The sequence below is a fragment of the Babylonia areolata genome, chromosome 26 (genome assembly GCF_041734735.1).
Source record: "Babylonia areolata isolate BAREFJ2019XMU chromosome 26, ASM4173473v1, whole genome shotgun sequence".
Classification (NCBI taxonomy): Eukaryota; Metazoa; Mollusca; class Gastropoda; order Neogastropoda; family Buccinidae; genus Babylonia; species Babylonia areolata.
Window position 1 is genome coordinate 1,007,501 of NC_134901.1, and position 18,295 is coordinate 1,025,795.

Here is an 18,295-nt window from a genome sequence, read left to right on the forward strand (position 1 = left end):
ACTGTGTGGTCTGCTGTTCACTGTGTGGTCTGCTGTTCACTGTGTACGAAGAGGGAGTGTGTGTGTGTGTGGTCTGCTGTTCACTGTGTGGTCTGCTGTTCACTGTGTGGTCTGCTGTTCACTGTGTGGTCACTGTGTGGTCTGCTGTTCCCAGTGTATGAAGAGGGTGTGTGTGTGTGGTCTGCTGTTCACTGTGTGTTGGCTTCATCCATTTCAGAAAGGACAGTGTAAAAAGTGTTTTGATTTATGACAATTGAGTGGCTGTTTACAAAAAAAAAAAAAAAAATAGTAGAGAAGGAAAAAACCATGAAAAAAGCAAAAGAAGAAATATGCATAGACAGTTTGCATTACACTTTTCATGACTATTCACATTGCACACAACAGGGCAGAAGAAAACAAAACCAACCAGAAAAGAACACAGGTATGGGCTTGTGTAAAAGAAAAAGGAGGGGAAAAAAAAGGCGGAGTGGACACCAGACATTTAGTGTGGGAGCATCACACTGAGCTTTTTTCATTCACACACACACAGATTAACACAACCACACACACATACACAGTGTTTTCACTCAATCACACAAACATACAGAGACTAACACAAGCGTGCGCGCACACACACACACACACACACACACACACAGCATTTTTCACTCACACACACACCACTCTCTACACAGTGAACAGGCAGGCTGTAAGGTGTGTGTGAGAGTGCATGCAAACATGGCACCCTAAAGAGTGTATGAAAATAGACTGTTGTAATTCTGTCTTGCATTCTGTGTAGCATTGATTGTGTGACAAGGTGTGAAACAGTGAACAGTGCTTGGTGTTCAGATATATATATATATATAGAGAGAGAGAGAGAGATCTAAATATTTTTTTTATTTTTTTATTTTTATTTTTTTTTATAACCAGAAAGAACTTTTGCATATTCATTGATATGTTGTTCTGTCAACTTATTAATGGATATTTTCTTGCTTGAATTGGTGTAGAATGTTGTGATGGGATGTCCAGATATATTCAAAGACCTTGTGGCTTGCGCCTTTAAGGGGACGTTTTTCAGTGCCAGGGTCTAGGTGTTGTGAAGGTTTTGTTGCTCGACAGGGTGGGGTCCTGGGTGTGAGGCCTGTCTGGCATTCTTAGAGTGATATCTTTGCTAAAGTGTCATTTGCATGAGAGCATTTATACACAAGGAAGAGCATAAAGTGATGAATAAGACCCATGGTTTCAGCATGTTTAGTGGACCTGATAAAGATTGCTGCTGACGTTATGCTGTCTCTCTGGTTTCTTTCTTCTCTTATTGTATATACATATAACATGAGCAGTCTTTATTTGTATTTATTTTTTATTTACTTTTGTTGTTTTTTTGTTTTGTTTTTTGCCCAGAGAGCTGGATGTTAAAAATAAAAAATGCTTATTCCTCTACACACTCATAATTCTTTTTTTCCTTCATGGGTTGTGACTCCCATGGTCACTGGTAACATGTGTGAGTGGGCTTTTACGTTCATGACCGGTTTTTACCTCACCATATAGGCAAGGCAGCCATGCTCTGTTTTCAGAAGTGAGCACACTTGAAGTCAAAGTTTGTTATGTTTTCCCCAGGCACTGGACGGGGCAATGAAGCAGTACAAGGCGCTCAGTCCTCAGACCTCCGCCATGTTCTTCACTGTGGACAAGGAGGCTGGCAAGATCCTGTGTATGTGTGCTGTGCCAAAGGTCAGTCAGGCCCTCCCTCCGTCTGTTCCACTCCAGACTTTGTTCTGTGTCCGTTAATAAAACCCTTTCCTGGCCTCTTTTTGTTTGGTGGTTCTTTCAGAAAGATATCAAGGTATTAAAACCGTAACTCCTAATTCACTGCTTTATTTTTGGCATTTGATTTTATGTGGAGTGTTGGCCTTGCGGTAATGCATCTGCCTAGGAAGAGAATCTGTGTGCACTGGTTCATCTGCCCAGGAAGAGAATCTGTGTGCACTGGTTCATCTGCCTAGGAAGAGACTCTGTGCACTGGTTCATCTGCCTAGGAAGAGACTCTGTGCACTGGTTCATCTGCCTAGGAAGACAATCTCAGTGCACTGGTTCATCTGCCTAGGAAGAGACTGTCTGTGCACTGGTTCATCTGCCTAGGAAGAGACTGTCTGTGCACTGGTTCATCTGCCTAGGAAGAGACTCTGTGCACTGGTTCATCTGCCTAGGAAGACAATCTCAGTGCACTGGTTCATCTGCCTAGGAAGAGACTCTGTGCACTGGTTCATCTGCCTAGGAAGAGACTGTCTGTGCACTGGTTCATCTGCCTAGGAAGAGACTGTCTGTGCACTGGTTCATCTGCCTAGGAAGAGACTGTCTGTGCACTGGTTCATCTGCCTAGGAAGAGAATCTCTGTGCACCGGTTCATCTGCCTAGGAAGAGAATCTCTGTGCACTGGTTCATCTGCCTAGGAAGAGACTCTCTGTGCACTGGTTCATCTGCCTAGGAAGAGAATCTCTGTGCACTGGTTCATCTGCCTAGGAAGAGACTCTCTGTGCACTGGTTCATCTGCCTAGGAAGAGACTGTCTGTGCACTGGTTCATCTGCCTAGGAAGAGACTGTCTGTGCACTGGTTCATCTGCCTAGGAAGAGACTCTCTGTGCACTGGTTCATCTGCCTAGGAAGAGACTCTCTGTGCACTGGTTCATCTGCCTAGGAAGAGACTGTGCACTGGTTCATCTGCCTAGGAAGAGAATCTCTGTGCACTGGTTCATCTGCCTAGGAAGAGACTCTGTGCACCGGTTCATCTGCCTAGGAAGAGAATCTCTGTGCACTGGTTCATCTGCCTAGGAAGAGAATCTCTGTGCACTGGTTCATCTGCCTAGGAAGAGAATCTCTGTGCACCGGTTCGAATCCCACAGTGGCCAGTACTTTCTCCCCCTTCATTAGACCTTGAGGGGTGGTCTGGTTGCTAGTCATTCGGATGAGACGATAAACCAAGGTCCCGTGTGTAGCATACTCTTAGCGCATGTAAAAGAATCAATGGCAACAAAAGGGTGGTCTCTGGAAAAATTTTGTAGAAAAAGTCCACTTCAACAGGAAAACACAAAAAATTGCAGGCAGAAAAAAAAGGGGAGTGGCGTCTTCCTGGGGAGAGCAGCCCAAGTTTCACACAGAGAAACCTGTTGTGACAAAAAGAGTAATATAATACACTGAATTTAATGGGGAGATTCCAGCAGAAAGATGCATGGAAGCTTTTTTATTTTATTTTATTATTTTTTAAAAATTTTATTTAGCAGCAACTAGATTTTGTTGCCTTACAAGCTGATCTTCAGCTGTATCCATTTTGCTGTGACATTAAAAATTCATTGGGCATGAAGGATTTTTTTGTTGTTGATAGCTGATACAGTTATGAATTTAGCTTCTTATTAACAGTTGCTAATAGTATCTTCATTGTCCATTTTGTGTAGGAAAAAATTTTATTGCATTATTTCAAGGGTTAGCTCATGCTTGTGTGTTATAGCAAAATGCAACAATGGGAAGAATAATGAAACCTGCTTGGCATTATCTTCTTTATTTGATTTTATAATTGAGCAGTTAAAAAAACAACAAAAAAAAACACAAAAAAAACAAACCAAGTTTAACTTTAAGTGTTTCAACTATTTTCAAGCATCCAGTATATTTTATCCTCTGTTTCTGTGTTTTTTTGTGTTCTTTCTACAGATCTTTGTCCATACATTACAAATCGAAAACACACTTCCTGAAGTTTGTCAGAATCAAATGTAGCTAAAGTCCAGAGATGTATTAGTTTGGATGTGTTTAATATAGCATCTCAACTAAGAGTTCTGTTTCTTCAAATCCAAATATTGAATACAGCTTGAAGTTGGAAAACTAAAGTGTGCATGTAATTTTTTTTTTTTCTGAAAAAATAGTGTTGTTTCCCCTTCCTGTTGGACTGATTCAGGTATTCAGAAATCACGTGGTTACGATCCAGAGTCCAAGTAGTGTTTGGAGAGTGGCGTTATGAATTGGTTTTTAAGGCCAGTCAGTCACTTTTGTGTCGAAGAGATTTGTCACATCCTCTTTGGCAGTGTTGTGTTGTGGAGGAGACAGCAAACTAAGCTCGTGAGTGCATCATGTAGAAGATACCATGGCAGGAAAAATCCCTGGCATTATATAGCAAAGACCAGATGGGGAGGGGAGGATAGTGTCCACTGCAGCACCATATGGGCAAGTAATGGATAGAGTTGATAGGGGCATTCAAAGTTTTTTTTTGGTTTTTTTTTTTACTGAATTCTGTTCAGGTTAATTGAGGCCAGGCAAGCCACAGTGTGTGTGTGTGAGGTGTAATTTCACTGAAACTTTGATGCTGAGATCGGTTATTGGTGTGTTGAACAGGAGGTGGCAGCCAACGGACTGACTGCCAAGAGCTGGATTGACCAGGTGGTGGGGGTCATCGGAGGGAAAGGGGGCGGCAAGGACGTCAGTGCACAGGCCACCGGCACCAACACCGCCGCCGTGTCTGATGCCATGACACTGGCAACTGATTTTGCTAATTTGAAACTGTCGCCCCAGTAGTTTGAGATGACTGACCAGACTTGCTTCCTGGCTTTTCTGTAGCCACACCACCAGAACTCGACTTGTTTCACTGCGCCTTATTTTTTTCTGGACTCAGAGGGACGGGGAATGTTCTTGATTATTTTTTTTTCACTGCCCCATCATCTGCGTCGTTTCAGTGACATTACTCTCACACCACTCGTTCCAGGTCCCCCATACACAGACACACCCATGTTTGTCACAGTCTCAACTCCGGCAGTTCACAGGGAAGTTTAGAAGTTAGGTCATCAGGAGGCCACACACCAGAGGAAACCCTGCACTACTGCTGTTTTGGTTGCGTGGAGTAGTACATGTTCTGATATAACATACCTAGGACACCACCTAGTATGTCCCCAACTGACGACAGCAATTGCCTTGTCACGGAGGGAGACGGAGTCACTGTAATACCCCCAAATCCCTGAGTGGAGGCTAGGACACCACCTAGTAAGTCCCCAACTGACGACAGTAATTGCCTTGTCACGGAGAGAGACAGTCAGTGTAATACTCCCAAATCCCTGAATGGAGGCTGCCACCACGTATCACCAGTGACAGTCCCCATGAATCTGTCGACACCCAAGACTGACCAGATTCATCACAAGCACGGAAGTGGAGGGGAATCGGAACAAGGTCACCATGAGAGTAAGGCATGAAAGGCCACAGACTTTGGGTTTTTTTTTTTTTTTTGTTTTGTTTGTTTGTTTTTTAACATAATTTGCTAGATGCAGCCGGTGTTGGAGAGAGAGAGAGAGAGAGTGTGTGTGTGTATGTATGAATGGATCATATTTTGTTGTTGCTCAGTTCAGTGAAAGATTGTGGGGCAAGTTTCAAACTGGGTGCAGTCAGTTGCTGTCAGCTAAATAAAATGTCTGAAGTGGCACTCTGCAAGTGAAAGGCTGTTTATATCTGTCGGATGTATTATTCTAAACGGGGAATCAAATGAGTTTCCTAATACTGACCATATGTTGTCATTTTTTTTTCTCCTTTCATTGCACGTTTGCTTTTAGCAGTTATAAAATTTCTATAGATTGATAACAAGATCAAAATTCATACCTCCGAGACCAATTTGTCATTTCCAGTCTTTGTTTTGTGTCCTGTGCATGTTGAAGGAAAACTGGCTGGGACAGTGCAGTGGGAATTGAGTCCCTCCAGCAAGTGGTTGTGTCGCACAGCATAGATGAGTAGTTGGATCAAAAGCTTGCCCTTTTTTTTTTTTCTTTGAGGGGGAGGGGAGGGTGAAAAGTGATCACAAGGATACCAGTCTGGTGCTTGTATAGCTACAACTGGAACCTGTTCTAAAGAAAAAGATTCATGAATGAATGTCATTTACAGTTTTGTTATTTATAATTTGTTTAATCTTTTTTCTTCTGTATTTTCTTTGTTAGTGTTATATTGTTAGTGTTATTCATTTTTTGGACTATTTAATGTTTAGAAAGTGCAGCATACACAGAGAGCAAATGTGCTACACGACTTGATGTAACTGAGGAAAAAAAATTGAGCATGTTCTTAAATCATTTAAATATTCTTAAAGAATAAATTCTTTTATGTGCTATGACCATGTTCATGATGTAGAGGTTCCTTCCCTACACACACCTAAAGCTGGAACAACAGTTACACATGGAGGTCAGGGTTTGTCTATGCCACAAAGCAAACTTCATATCAGCAAAACTGACACTTTGTAACTTGAATTCCCTCCCACCCTGCTCCCCAGACTCCAACTGTCAATCTTATTTTCAGGGAACTTTGACATTGTGTGAAGTTTTGTGTTGCATTTTCTCATTGGTTTCTCACTGGCCAGTTGTGTCAAGTTTTCTCATTGGCCAACTATAAACTGCTTCACTGGTTTATATCCAGTGAGAAGCTGTCAGTTTGCAACAGTGGGGTGAAATTGATTGTTAATCTTATGTAATCTACTGGCTGGTGCCCTTAAATGAAGGTCAAGTTGTTCTGGGCTGTGACCTTGGATGTGGTTTGAGGGTGCAAGTTGCTCAGTTTGCAGAAAATTTTCAAGACATACCAGAAGGGGTGGAAGTCTTGGTTATGTAGGTTGTGTACAGCAAACTTCTGATGTTTTGAAATTTAATTTCCATTGCCCGTGATCAGTTTTTTTCAATCCCCCACCCCAAATTTGTACTTATGTTAAAGAATTATGGAAAAGAAAACTCCGCAAAGCAACACCTTCAGACTTTATCATGCTTATCTTTTGACCATGATAAGGATGATAGGAAAGGTCAAACTCATACCTGCTACTTTCCGGTCAAGTCTTGTCACCCTGCTTATGGTCAGTGAGAAAATGCCAACGCTGACCACAGACATGTTGCTTGTTTACACACAAAGTGGTTTAAGGCTTATGCCTTTTTTTTTTCTATAGGCTCCAATGAATAATAGCTTCTCATGACTTGAACAGCAGTGACTTTCAAGAGAATAACACATGGACACATATCTGCTTGTATATATTATATAAAATAAGGCTTTTCTTCTGTAAGCAATACAAGACAAAGGGTGTCAATTCAAGCACATGACATGCACACAAAACGACCAATGATCCCATTTACTGATGGATTTAAAAGAAAAAAGCAGCAATCAGGGAAATGAAATGCAAACCGTTATTGCACATTACAATGATGACTTTTCAACTGTTTTACCATAAGTACACTGAATACATTCATGTCTATTTGAACTTTTCTTGTCTGAACCTTTTGTTGCTTTCAGCCCAGCCAACTACACAAGGCTATATCTGAGCTGAAAAAGTAATACTGGTTCTGCAGAACCTGAAAAATGTAACTATACCTGGAAAAGCAGACATGTGCATAAACCAAAAATTTGCTTAGACTAACGTTGACAAATCTGCAATTTTTGAGGATTATTCGCCTGAACATGAGAAATTATACATGACAAAAATTGTAAATACTTGCAGACAAAACCACAAAATGTCAATGTGTATCTCGCATTTCCCCAGCGCAAAAAAAAAAAAAAAGAAGTAAGAGTGCACAATTATCAAGTCCAAGGCATGACAAAACAAAATTAAAAACTTCAAAAAAATAAATAAAAATTTTTTTTTTTAAATATTAAAAAACCCAGTGAATGGACCAACATGACAAAATAAAGGAAAACAATAAGCCTGAAACGGCAGACAATAGGGGAAAAAACTTCTGGCACAAAAAGTCCAAATGGTGGGAATATTTATAATGACTGAGCACTTGTCACCCCCTAGTTTTCTTGGATAACCTTTTCTCTGGTTCTTTTCTAAGCAATTTCCTTGATAACCTCTTATTCTCATTTCCAGAACTTTAGACAATATGACCGCTGGCAATATAAAGTGAGGGCCATGAGTTTCAGTTTCAGTAGCTCAAGGAGGCGTCACTGCGTTCGGACAAATCCATATACGCTACACCACATCTGCCAAGCAGATGCCTGACCAGCAGCGTAACCCAACGCGCTTTGTCAGGCCTTGTGGGCCATGAACAAAGGACAAACAAAATTTGGTTTGCATCAACTCCAATTTCATGGATTAATACAATTAATTAACTTAAAAGAAAACCCCAACTTTTACCATTAAATAATGACTGCATGAAATATTTGTTCTCCACATCATCCATGTAACGGATCTGGGGACTGAAAAGACAAAACTCCCAACTCCTGCATGTGTTCTAACATAAACTTTGATGTTAAGTGGATGAAGAAACATTTTCTATAACTGGCCGGCACTGACTGTTTTCTGATGAATATCAATACATGTATATTTTTTTTTAATGCGCTTGAAAACATGCACCCAATACACCAGGCGTCATTTCCACAATGACAAGTTAATCATCAATCTGAAGCTATGCTTTCCAATGATCTACTCCACAAGGTGTTTGTAGTCATGTCAAAGTGTTACACTTTTATCCTCCGGTCACAATGGTCTGGTACAACAATACTCCTGCACTAAATCCTAACCCTCCACACCTGTCCACTGAGGTGTTTGACAACTGTCCATGGACTTTTGCAGACAATAGGGACAACAGTATTGGAACCCACAGCTTTCAGCAGGGGTGTTAAAAACCAAAGGATGTCTTCCAAAAGGGTGCTATACACATATTTTCCTGGTCAGCAAACTTTCTCAACAAATGTATTCACTTTTATTCAACATATATTACACTTGAATTACACCAATACACAGTCTGGAGGCCTGTTTATAATTTTCATGTAAAGGTCCAGTAGTAATCTGTTTTGGTTTATGGCCACTTTTAACTCACTCGCTGCCATTGTCCGCATATGCGGACATCGTCGGAGAAAGCGTTGGATGCCAATGTCCGCATATGCGGACTTGGATTTTAAAAAGTCGTGCTGTCGGAGTGACGCGTCAGATGCGAAAATCAAAAGCAGATGTGATATCTTACGTCACCTCTGGTCAGCTTTTCATTCACACACGCTGCGTGTGTGTCGCGATAAGCTCAACCGCACTTGATAACAAAGCGTGCCCCCTGTCAGCTTTGTAAGTTGTTTGACAAGATGGCGTCACGGTCGGAGAGGCGAAATGTTACTCAGCGTCGAAGATGCTTTGGAAATGATCCAAACTGAAGGCTCTGATGTCGAAGGAGATAATGTTGATTCTTCGGACAGTTAATTTGAACCAGATCCCGATGAACTAGAAACAGATTCGGCTACTGAAGAGAGTGTTTACAATGGAGAGGAAAGTGAGGACATGTGCCAGCAGATGAGACAGACACAGACGACGAAACCACTGAGGAAATGGACGATTTTGCAAGTGTTTTCACCAGTGATTGGACTGACAATTTTTCCTTTTTCCCTCTTGCGCATCCCTTCACTGGCATACCAGGTTTGTCAGCTGACTGGCCAGTCAACACCCAGCCGGTTGAGTTTTTTTCTTTGTTCTTTGATTTTCATTATGTAGAGAATATTTTTTCTTGTATGAGTGAATTTCAATTTTCTTCACCACCTGTTCATACTTCATTGCATGCACTAGGTCTTCAGTTCCTCAAATAGTGTTAGAATGTGATGTGGAACATGTTGGTGTACCTTTCTGATGGGTGCAAAAATGCTAAAAAATACACTAAATATGGATACCGCGATCAACATCAAGACGGTGAGTAAATACTTTGATTTTTTGCACACATATGGAACAACATTCCTTGCATACATATACTAAATATCAATTGTCTGGGTGTTTATTTGGTTTTTTTACAATTTTTTCCCCATCCTATACAAACCCTGGGTTTTCAGGGATTGGCAAGGGCAAAAACTCTTGGCATGGAGTGAGTTAAGCTGGCTAGACTATAAACAAAGTGAGTTGTTTTTTTGTTTTTGTCCTGATATGGACAGAGTCACCTGTTTTCTTTCTCCAACTTTAAGCCATATGTGGTCAGCTGGGCAATATGCAAGAATGCTAGTCATCTGTTATATTTTGGTGTAGATACAGAGAGTTACAGATTTCACCCTGGAAGTGTCCCAGCTTGCTATTTTTGGAAGTCTTTAGAAAAAACCCACACCTGTTCAGTCTTATGCTAAAACTAGCATTCACCTGTGGGATCTCACATATCAGAGTGGTGTAGAGCACCAGGTGGAGTAAATGTAAAAAAAGTATATATATGTACATATATTTATTTAAAAAAAATTTATAAAAGATGAAATGTCCTATTTTTGACAAAAATGAAAACCTTTCCACAAATCAGATCTTAGCGATACGAAGAAGACGAACAGAACAGTAAAACCCATTTGGCATGGAGGCGGAAAGCAAAAACTCTGGCTGACAATGGAATGACAATTGTAAAGAATGTACTTCTTAAAAAAAAAAAAAAAAAGGCACACAAATTCACACCAGTACTGCTAAATTGTATCAGCTTGCACACACACACACACAGAGATATATATACATACTTCTATAAAAAGTTCTGATAAACCATGAAACATCCGTTCAGGCTGACAATCACAGTTAACAGCAGAAGTACTGCAGACCCTCTAATTGTAACCCCTCTAATGTCAACGTACTGCTTCAAACATATGACAGATTATCTCTCCAACACTGATTTAATTTTCATTCATTGTATGACAACTACCTCCTTCATCAGACTGGCTGCCCACCTGCCACTGTCTAGACAACTTGTTGAAAAGCTGACACACATGAAAACCGATTTGAGTCTTGTGCAGCAAAACTTGCTTTCACAGCCCCTGTGTCACACGCTCACTTCCTTTCATGTTTGCTGTACTTGTGAAATCGGACTCTCAAAGGCTGTTCTAAAGATATGTAACAACACATACCCTTTCAAGTCCGGTTGTGGTCTCGTCATTCTTAAATACCAATTTTATATTTCAAAGTTGTATTCGTTCTTTTATCAGTTGAATATTAATGTTCAAGTATGAACATGGCTGTAAAAATTTTAATGTTACCATGTTGAACGATTCTGACTGAATGTGGAAAACAGCATCCCTCAGTCACATATCTGACACAGGAAGTCACTGTCATTAAATACTGTGAGAAAGTTACCATGGTCCTGAGCACTGAAAATAGGTGAGGGTTAACCTAAATTCAGTCATTTATAAAAGATTAACTTTACAAAGCATGTAGAAAAAAGAGAACATACATTACTATGACCAAGGCACTGGGCTCCTTTCTGATAAAAACCCCTTCCTGCAAAGGTCGGTTTGTCACGACAATGAAGATCAGGAGGTTTTTCTGTGAAAGCTAATGCACGACACCACATACATGCATACTTTATGACATGCTTTGGCTGAACGCTTGTGTGCACACATGCACAGTTCATCACATGACATGTTCCTATGCTGCTGTCAAGCAATATCACAGTAAATACAGAACCACTGTATTAAAAAAACAACAACCCACACACACAAAGTAAACATTATCACAGTAATGAGTGTACTTACAGGAATACTATTTTGTGGAGAAGGGGGATGATTAAAATACATTCATCATTCCAACAAATGTTGACCAACATCAGATCTGATCTGTAACAAATGCTTTTGAAATGCAATCTTCTGTGTCACTTTCATTTGGCTACATGCACAGTAAGCCCAGCCAGTTCACAGCCACTTGCTGTCAGCCTGACACAGCAACACACTTCACACACAGCCAGTTGCTGTCAGCCTGACACAGCAACACACTTCAGTCACACACAGCCAGTTGCTGTCAGCCTGACACAGCAACACACTTCAGTCACACACAGCCAGTTGCTGTCAGCCTGACACAGCAACACACTTCAGTCACACACAGCCAGTTGCTGTTAGCCTGACACAGCAACACACTTCACACACAGCCACTTGCTGTCAGCCTGACACAGCAACACACTTCAGTCACACACAGCCAGTTGCTGTCAGCCTGACACAGCAACACACTTCAGTCAGACAAAGCCAGTTGCTGTCAGCCTGACACAGCAACACACTTCAGTCAGACACAGCCAGTTGCTGTCAGCCTGACACAGCAACACACTTCAGTCACACACAGCCAGTTGCTGTCAGCCTGACACAGCAACACACTTCAGTCAGACACAGCCAGTTGCTGTCAGCCTGACACAGCAACACACTTCAGTCACACACAGCCAGTTGCTGTCAGCCTGACACAGCAACACACTTCACACACAGCCAGTTGCTGTCAGCCTGACACAGCAACACACTTCAGTCACACACAGCCAGTTGCTGTTAGCCTGACACAGCAACACACTTCAGTCAGACAAAGCCAGTTGCTGTTAGCCTGACACAGCAACACACTTCACACACAGCCACTTGCTGTCAGCCTGACACAGCAACACACTTCAGTCACACACACCCAGTTGCTGTCAGCCTGACACAGCAACACACTTCAGACACAGCCAGTTGCTGTCAGCCTGACACAGCAACACACTTCAGTCAGACACAGCCAGTTGCTGTCAGCCTGACACAGCAACACACTTCAGTCACACACAGCCAGTTGCTGTCAGCCTGACACAGCAACACACTTCAGACACAACCAGTTGCCGTCAGCCTGACACAGCAACACACTTCAGTCAGACACAGCCAGTTGCTGTCAGCCTGACACAGCAACACACTTCAGTCAGATACAACCAGTTGCCGTCAGCCTGACACAGCAACACACTTCAGTCAGACACAGCCACTTGCTGTCAGCCTGACACAGCAACACACTTAGTCACACACAGCCACTTGCCGTCAGGTGGAAACAACATGGCACTGTCAAGACAGAAATAAATATTGGAATTCATGCTGTTAGTATCATAGAAGAATTCTGTCCCTTGGATTAGACAACCATCTGATCTGTGTACACAGAGAAATAAAACGCTGGCTGTTGCTGGCCAGTGTGATCACTTACTGCCAACATCACGCCTGGAAAGCACAAAAAGACCTGTGTCTAATTCCTGGCCAGCTGCTGTCAGCAAGTGGCTGGGCTTAGTGTGAATGTAACCTTAGTCCAGACTGTTTGTCTTGGTATTTTTTCAACATTTAAACAGAAAGCGCTTGGCTGGATGGACGCAATACTTACTGGTCAGAGCACTACTCTCTCAATGTGAGGGTCCTGGGTTTCATCCCGCCACCATCTTGTGTAATCAAAGTGGACAGTTTTTCCAATCTCCCAGGTCACATGTGCAGGTTGGATAGTACCTGAACCCCTTGTGTGTTTTTACGTTCTGAGAACCAAATATGCATGCTAAAGATCTTGCAATCCATGTCAAGAGTTCCTCAGGTTATGGAAACATGGATATACCAAGAATGCAATCAACCTCAAAAAGAGTCATCAGCAAGTTGCTGGTCTTGTAGAAAGCTGATTTCAGAATGAACCCCTACAAGCCCAAATCCCGCAAGGATATGATTACATATCTTAAAAAAACAAACAACCCAAACACTTGTATGGACATTACACCTGCAGCTTCTGTCCAAAGTAATGGTCACACAGCAGGATGGGGCAGTCTGTGAACTCCACTGTGTAGTCGTAATACAGCAGCACCTCTTCAGGGTCATTCCGAGAGTCTCCAAGGAAACCACACTCCTGCAGGGTGCTCTTGGGCGGCAGAAGGGACTCCCGGCTGCGTGTGCGGTCACGGAAAATGGCAATTTTACTGGACGTGATTTGGGTCTCTTCAATGATCATCTGGATCAGTCTGCAGACAGGCAGGTGGGCGTGAACCAGGAGGTCCAGGTGACCTGGGTAATCCTTGAAACTGTCGAAGGTCACCATGCGCAGCTCCAGAGATATAAACCTGGGTTGACAGGACAAAATGGAAAAAAAGACATGTTCAGACATGAACCTGACTTGACAGGACAAATGGGGAAAAAGAAAAGACGACCTGTTCAGACATGAACCTGATTTGACAGGACAAATGGGGAAAAAAAAGACATGTTCACCAATGCTTTCTCGCAACCCCAAACTTCATGAGAATGTGTGGGACTGCCAGAAAGAGTGTTCATTTCCCCTGCTTTCTTGCAATGCCATGCTTTCTCACACTTTACAAAAAAGTGTAGGATTGATAGAAAACGTGGTCATTCCTCTGGCACGCTTTCTCACACATTGCAAGAAAGCGTGGGCACTTACAAAAAATATAAATTAATCTACATCAGAATTTCACTCACCACCAAAAAGTGAAGTGCGCATGTGTGGAACAAGTTTGCTTTCTCTTTCCCTAGCTGTTTTAAAAGACTTCTTGCAATTTTGTGTGTTTTTTTTTATTCATTTGTGCTAACATCTTGTATTTTGTGCATTGGTACCTTATTTTCCAGGTGTCATAAACAGGTGATTTAAGACCCTTCTGACTAAAAAATCAAAGCTGTCTTACTCTCCAGGAGTGAGTGAGAAAGAGACAAACATGCACACTGATAAATCAAATAAAATGATGGTGCTTAGAGCCTCGCCGACAACTGAGGCCAATGCACACTGATAAATCAAATAAAATGATGGTGCTTACAGCCTCGCCGACCACTGAGGCCAATGCACACTGATAAATCAATTGAAATGATGGTGCTTACAGCCTCGCCAACCACTGAGGCCAATGCACACTGACAAATCAATTGAAATGATGGTGCTTACAGCCTCGCCGACCACTGAGGCCAATGCACACTGACAAATCAATTGAAATGATGGTGCTTACAGCCTCGCCGACCACTGAGGCCAATGCACACTGATAAATCAAATAAAATGATGGTGCTTAGAGCCTCGCCAACCACTGAGGCCAATGCACACTGACAAATCAAATAAAATGATGGTGCTTAGAGCCTCGCCAACCACTGAGGCCAATGCACACTGACAAATCAAATAAAATGATGGTGCTTAGAGCCTCGCCGACCACTGAGGCCAATGCACACTGATAAATCAAATAAAATGATGGTGCTTACAGCCTCGCCGACCACTGAGGCCAATGCACACTGATAAATCAAATAAAATGATGGTGCTTAGAGCCTCGCCGACCACTGAGGCCAATGCACACTGATAAATCAAATAAAATGATGGTGCTTAGAGCCTCGCCAACCACTGAGGCCAATGCACACTGATAAATCAAATAAAATGATGGTGCTTACAGCCTCGCCGACCACTGAGGCCAATGCACACTGACAGAAAGCACACCTGTGCTGGAAGAAACCAGTGTTTCCCATCACGCACTATTGCACGTCCGTTATGCACAAAGACTGAAAAGGACCACCAGTTTTCAGTACTGTACGTCCCAAGGATGCTCAGGATTTTCCTGACCAGTTTTAATTTCTCAGTCAATCTTCAAGGCTGCTGACTTGACAGTAACGCTATCACTGCAGAGCAGATGATACCAAATGTTTGGAGTTGAGTCTCTCGTTTCATGTACATGCGTCAAACAACTTTTGATCCTTCTGTTTAAGGAAAGGTGAAACCGGCGTCAAAATGTCTTTGTTAAAGTGGCTTACTGGCCTGAAAATCTGAACATCTTCAGCAGCAGATGTTCCTGAAGGTATATACATGGTGTTCACATGGTACTGTTCCTTGTTTTTTTTTTGTGTGTGTGATAGTTGTTATCTTTCATTTAACATGGGGACCCTTAAAAATGCTGGAAGACCCAAAACATTTACACACAGGTTTCCTGGGACCCTACCACTTCATCTTCATGGGAAACACTGAAAACCTTGATGAAAACAAAGTCCCAATGAACATCTGAGTTTTGCAGAAAGATTTTTCATTAACAGATACAGACAGACACACTTGAAATAAGTAAAATCTGTACTCACAGACCAGAAGTTCGTACCAATTTTTTCCAAGTTACACATGACACATTTAGCAACAACAGTCAGAAATATCTAGACTCTGCAAACTTGATGATAAATATAACATCAGTTTTAACACCACAAAACACAGCACACCAACTTCGTACACACACAACAGCACAGTGTGAAAGCGGGGGACAGAAGTGGCGGGAAGGGAGAAAGAGGCTGTGAGTGGTACAGAGGTCTGGCACAAGCAAGCTTTACTAGTGTCAGAGAACAGCGGTACAGAGGTCTGGCACAAGCCAGCTTTAGTAGTGCCAGAGAACAGCGGTACAGAGGTCTGGCACAAGCCAGCTTTACTAGTGCCAGAGAACAGCGGTACAGAGGTCTGGCACAAGCCAGCTTTACTAGTGCCAGAGAACAGCGGTACAGAGGTCTGGCACAAGCCAGCTTCAGTAGTGCCAGAGAACAGCAGAACTTACTGGTCAGATCTGGAAGAAGGTAAGTTGCCGTGCGTGGAAAAAGAACATCTGAACTGATGTGAAAATAGAGATATCAGAAAAATCAACAAACAATGCCTTCAAATCTTTTCAAACACGCAAAGCAAGACTGTGGCCAGAACTGGGAGCAGGCCTAGCACACTGAATTCTGCTTAAACATGTTATTGAACTGGGCTTGAAAATACACATCTGACTGGAAGCTTCAAATTGACAGAAATTTCACAAGCTGTTGAAAATTCAGTTCAATCCAGTTACTCAAGGAGGCATTACTGTGTTCGCACTAATCCATACACACAACAACACGTCTGCCAAGCAGATGCCTGACCAGCAGAAAACAGAAGCAGACCAACAGAGCAACTCCAGAAGCAATCAAAAACAACTCTGACTCTCATCAGGTTTCTGAAGATGTCACAGCTCAGCGGCCCTGTTCACAGTACAGACGGAGAACAAGAAGCTGAGACAGGAGGTGACCGAGGCCAGTACAGACGGAGAACAAGAAGCTGAGACAGGAGGTGACCGAGGCCAGTACAGACGGAGAAGAAGAAGCTGAGACAGGAGGTGACCGAGGCCAGTACAGACGGAGAACAAGAAGCTGAGACAGGAGGTGACCGAGGCCAGTACAGACGGAGAACAAGAAGCTGAGACAGGAGGTGACCGAGGCCAGTACAGACGGAGAACAAGAAGCTGAGACAGGAGGTGACCGAGGCCAGTACAGACGGAGAACAAGAAGCTGAGACAGGAGGTGACCGAGGCCAGTACAGACGGAGAACAAGAAGCTGAGACAGGAGGTGACCGAGGCCAGGAAGAGGGAGGAGCTCATGCTGTCCCAGATCAACAAAGCCAGGCACCTTGCACAGACAGGTGCAATAGCTGGATGGTTGAAGCATTGGACTTTCAATCTGAGGGTTCTGGGTTTGAATCTCGGTGATGGCGCCTGGTATGTGCATATGCACGTAGAAGATCAAATACGCATGTTAAGATCCTGTAATGTATGTCAGTGTTTGGTGTGTTATGGAAACAAGAACATACCAAGCATGCACACCCCCGAAAACGGAGTATAGCTGCCTAAATGGCAGGGTAAATAAACAAAAAAACAGTCATACACATAAAATGTTACATGTCCATCTGAGTGTGTATGTGTTCAGGCTTGAAATCTGATTGAATAACACAGGAAATGAATGATGAGTGCCAAATGTGTTCAGGCCTGAAATCTGACTGAATGACACAGGAAATGAATGATGAGTGCCCAACGGCAGCTGTTAGTCGGATCTACCCAGGTAGGCAGCCTGTTCTGCAAATGACCACGTGTTTGTAAAGCACTTTGAACTTGGTCTCCGACCGAGGACAGGCGCTATAGAAGTATCCATATCAATCAATGTGGCTGATTGTCGCTGAAAGGTCCATATCAATCAATGTGGCTGATTGTCGCTGAAAGGTCCATATCAATCAATGTGGCCGATTGTCGCTGCGAGGATCTGTCCACATATGTGTGAAGGAACAACCTGCACACTACGACGTGAAGGAGGAGACAGACAGGATGGAGGAGACATCACAACAGTGTGAGGACAGTGTGCTCTCCCTTTTATCTGATAAAGTTAGTGTGCTCTCCCTTTTATCTGATAAAGTTAGTGTGCTTTCCCTTTTATCTGATAAAGTTAGTGTGCTTTCCCTTTTATCTGATAAAGTTAGTGTGCTTTCCCTTTTATCTGATAAAGTTAGTGTGCTTTCCCTTTTATCTGATACAGTGTGCTTTCCCTTTTATCGGATAAAGTTAGTGTGCTTTCCCTTTTATCTGATACAGTGTGCTTTCCCTTTTATCGGATAAAGTTAGTGTGCTTTCCATTTGTCGGATAAAGTTAGTGTGCTTTCCCTTTTATCTGACAAAGTTAGTGTGCTCTTCCTTTTATCTGATAGAGTTAGTGTGCTTTCCCTTTTATCTGATAAAGTTAGTGTGCTTTCCCTTTTATCTGACAAAGTTAGTGTGCTCTTCCTTTTATCTGATAGAGTTAGTGTGCTTTCCCTTTGTCGGATAAAGTTAGTGTGCTCTCCCTTTTATCTGACAAAGTTAGTGTGCT

General features: G+C 42.5%; 2 protein-coding genes across 4 annotated transcripts in view; one reads left to right on the forward strand and one right to left on the reverse strand.

Moving 5' to 3' along the window:
* LOC143300859 (alanine--tRNA ligase, cytoplasmic-like) overlaps nt 1-5,431 on the forward strand; it is a 47,318-nt gene extending 41,887 nt beyond the window's left edge. For both annotated transcript variants that reach the window (XM_076614824.1, XM_076614825.1), the window contains exons 22-23: nt 1,597-1,710; nt 4,357-5,431. In XM_076614824.1, the coding sequence (XP_076470939.1) occupies nt 1,597-1,710; nt 4,357-4,536 (294 nt within the window). In that variant the 3' untranslated portion in view covers nt 4,537-5,431. The remainder of the gene's footprint in view (nt 1-1,596; nt 1,711-4,356) is intronic.
* Nucleotides 5,432-10,885: 5,454 nt separating this feature from the next.
* Nucleotides 10,886-18,295, reverse strand: part of LOC143300860 (microtubule-actin cross-linking factor 1, isoforms 6/7-like) — a 36,418-nt gene continuing 29,008 nt past the window's right edge. For both annotated transcript variants that reach the window (XM_076614827.1, XM_076614826.1), the window contains exon 6: nt 10,886-13,757. In XM_076614827.1, the coding sequence (XP_076470942.1) occupies nt 13,415-13,757 (343 nt within the window). In that variant the 3' untranslated portion in view covers nt 10,886-13,414. The remainder of the gene's footprint in view (nt 13,758-18,295) is intronic.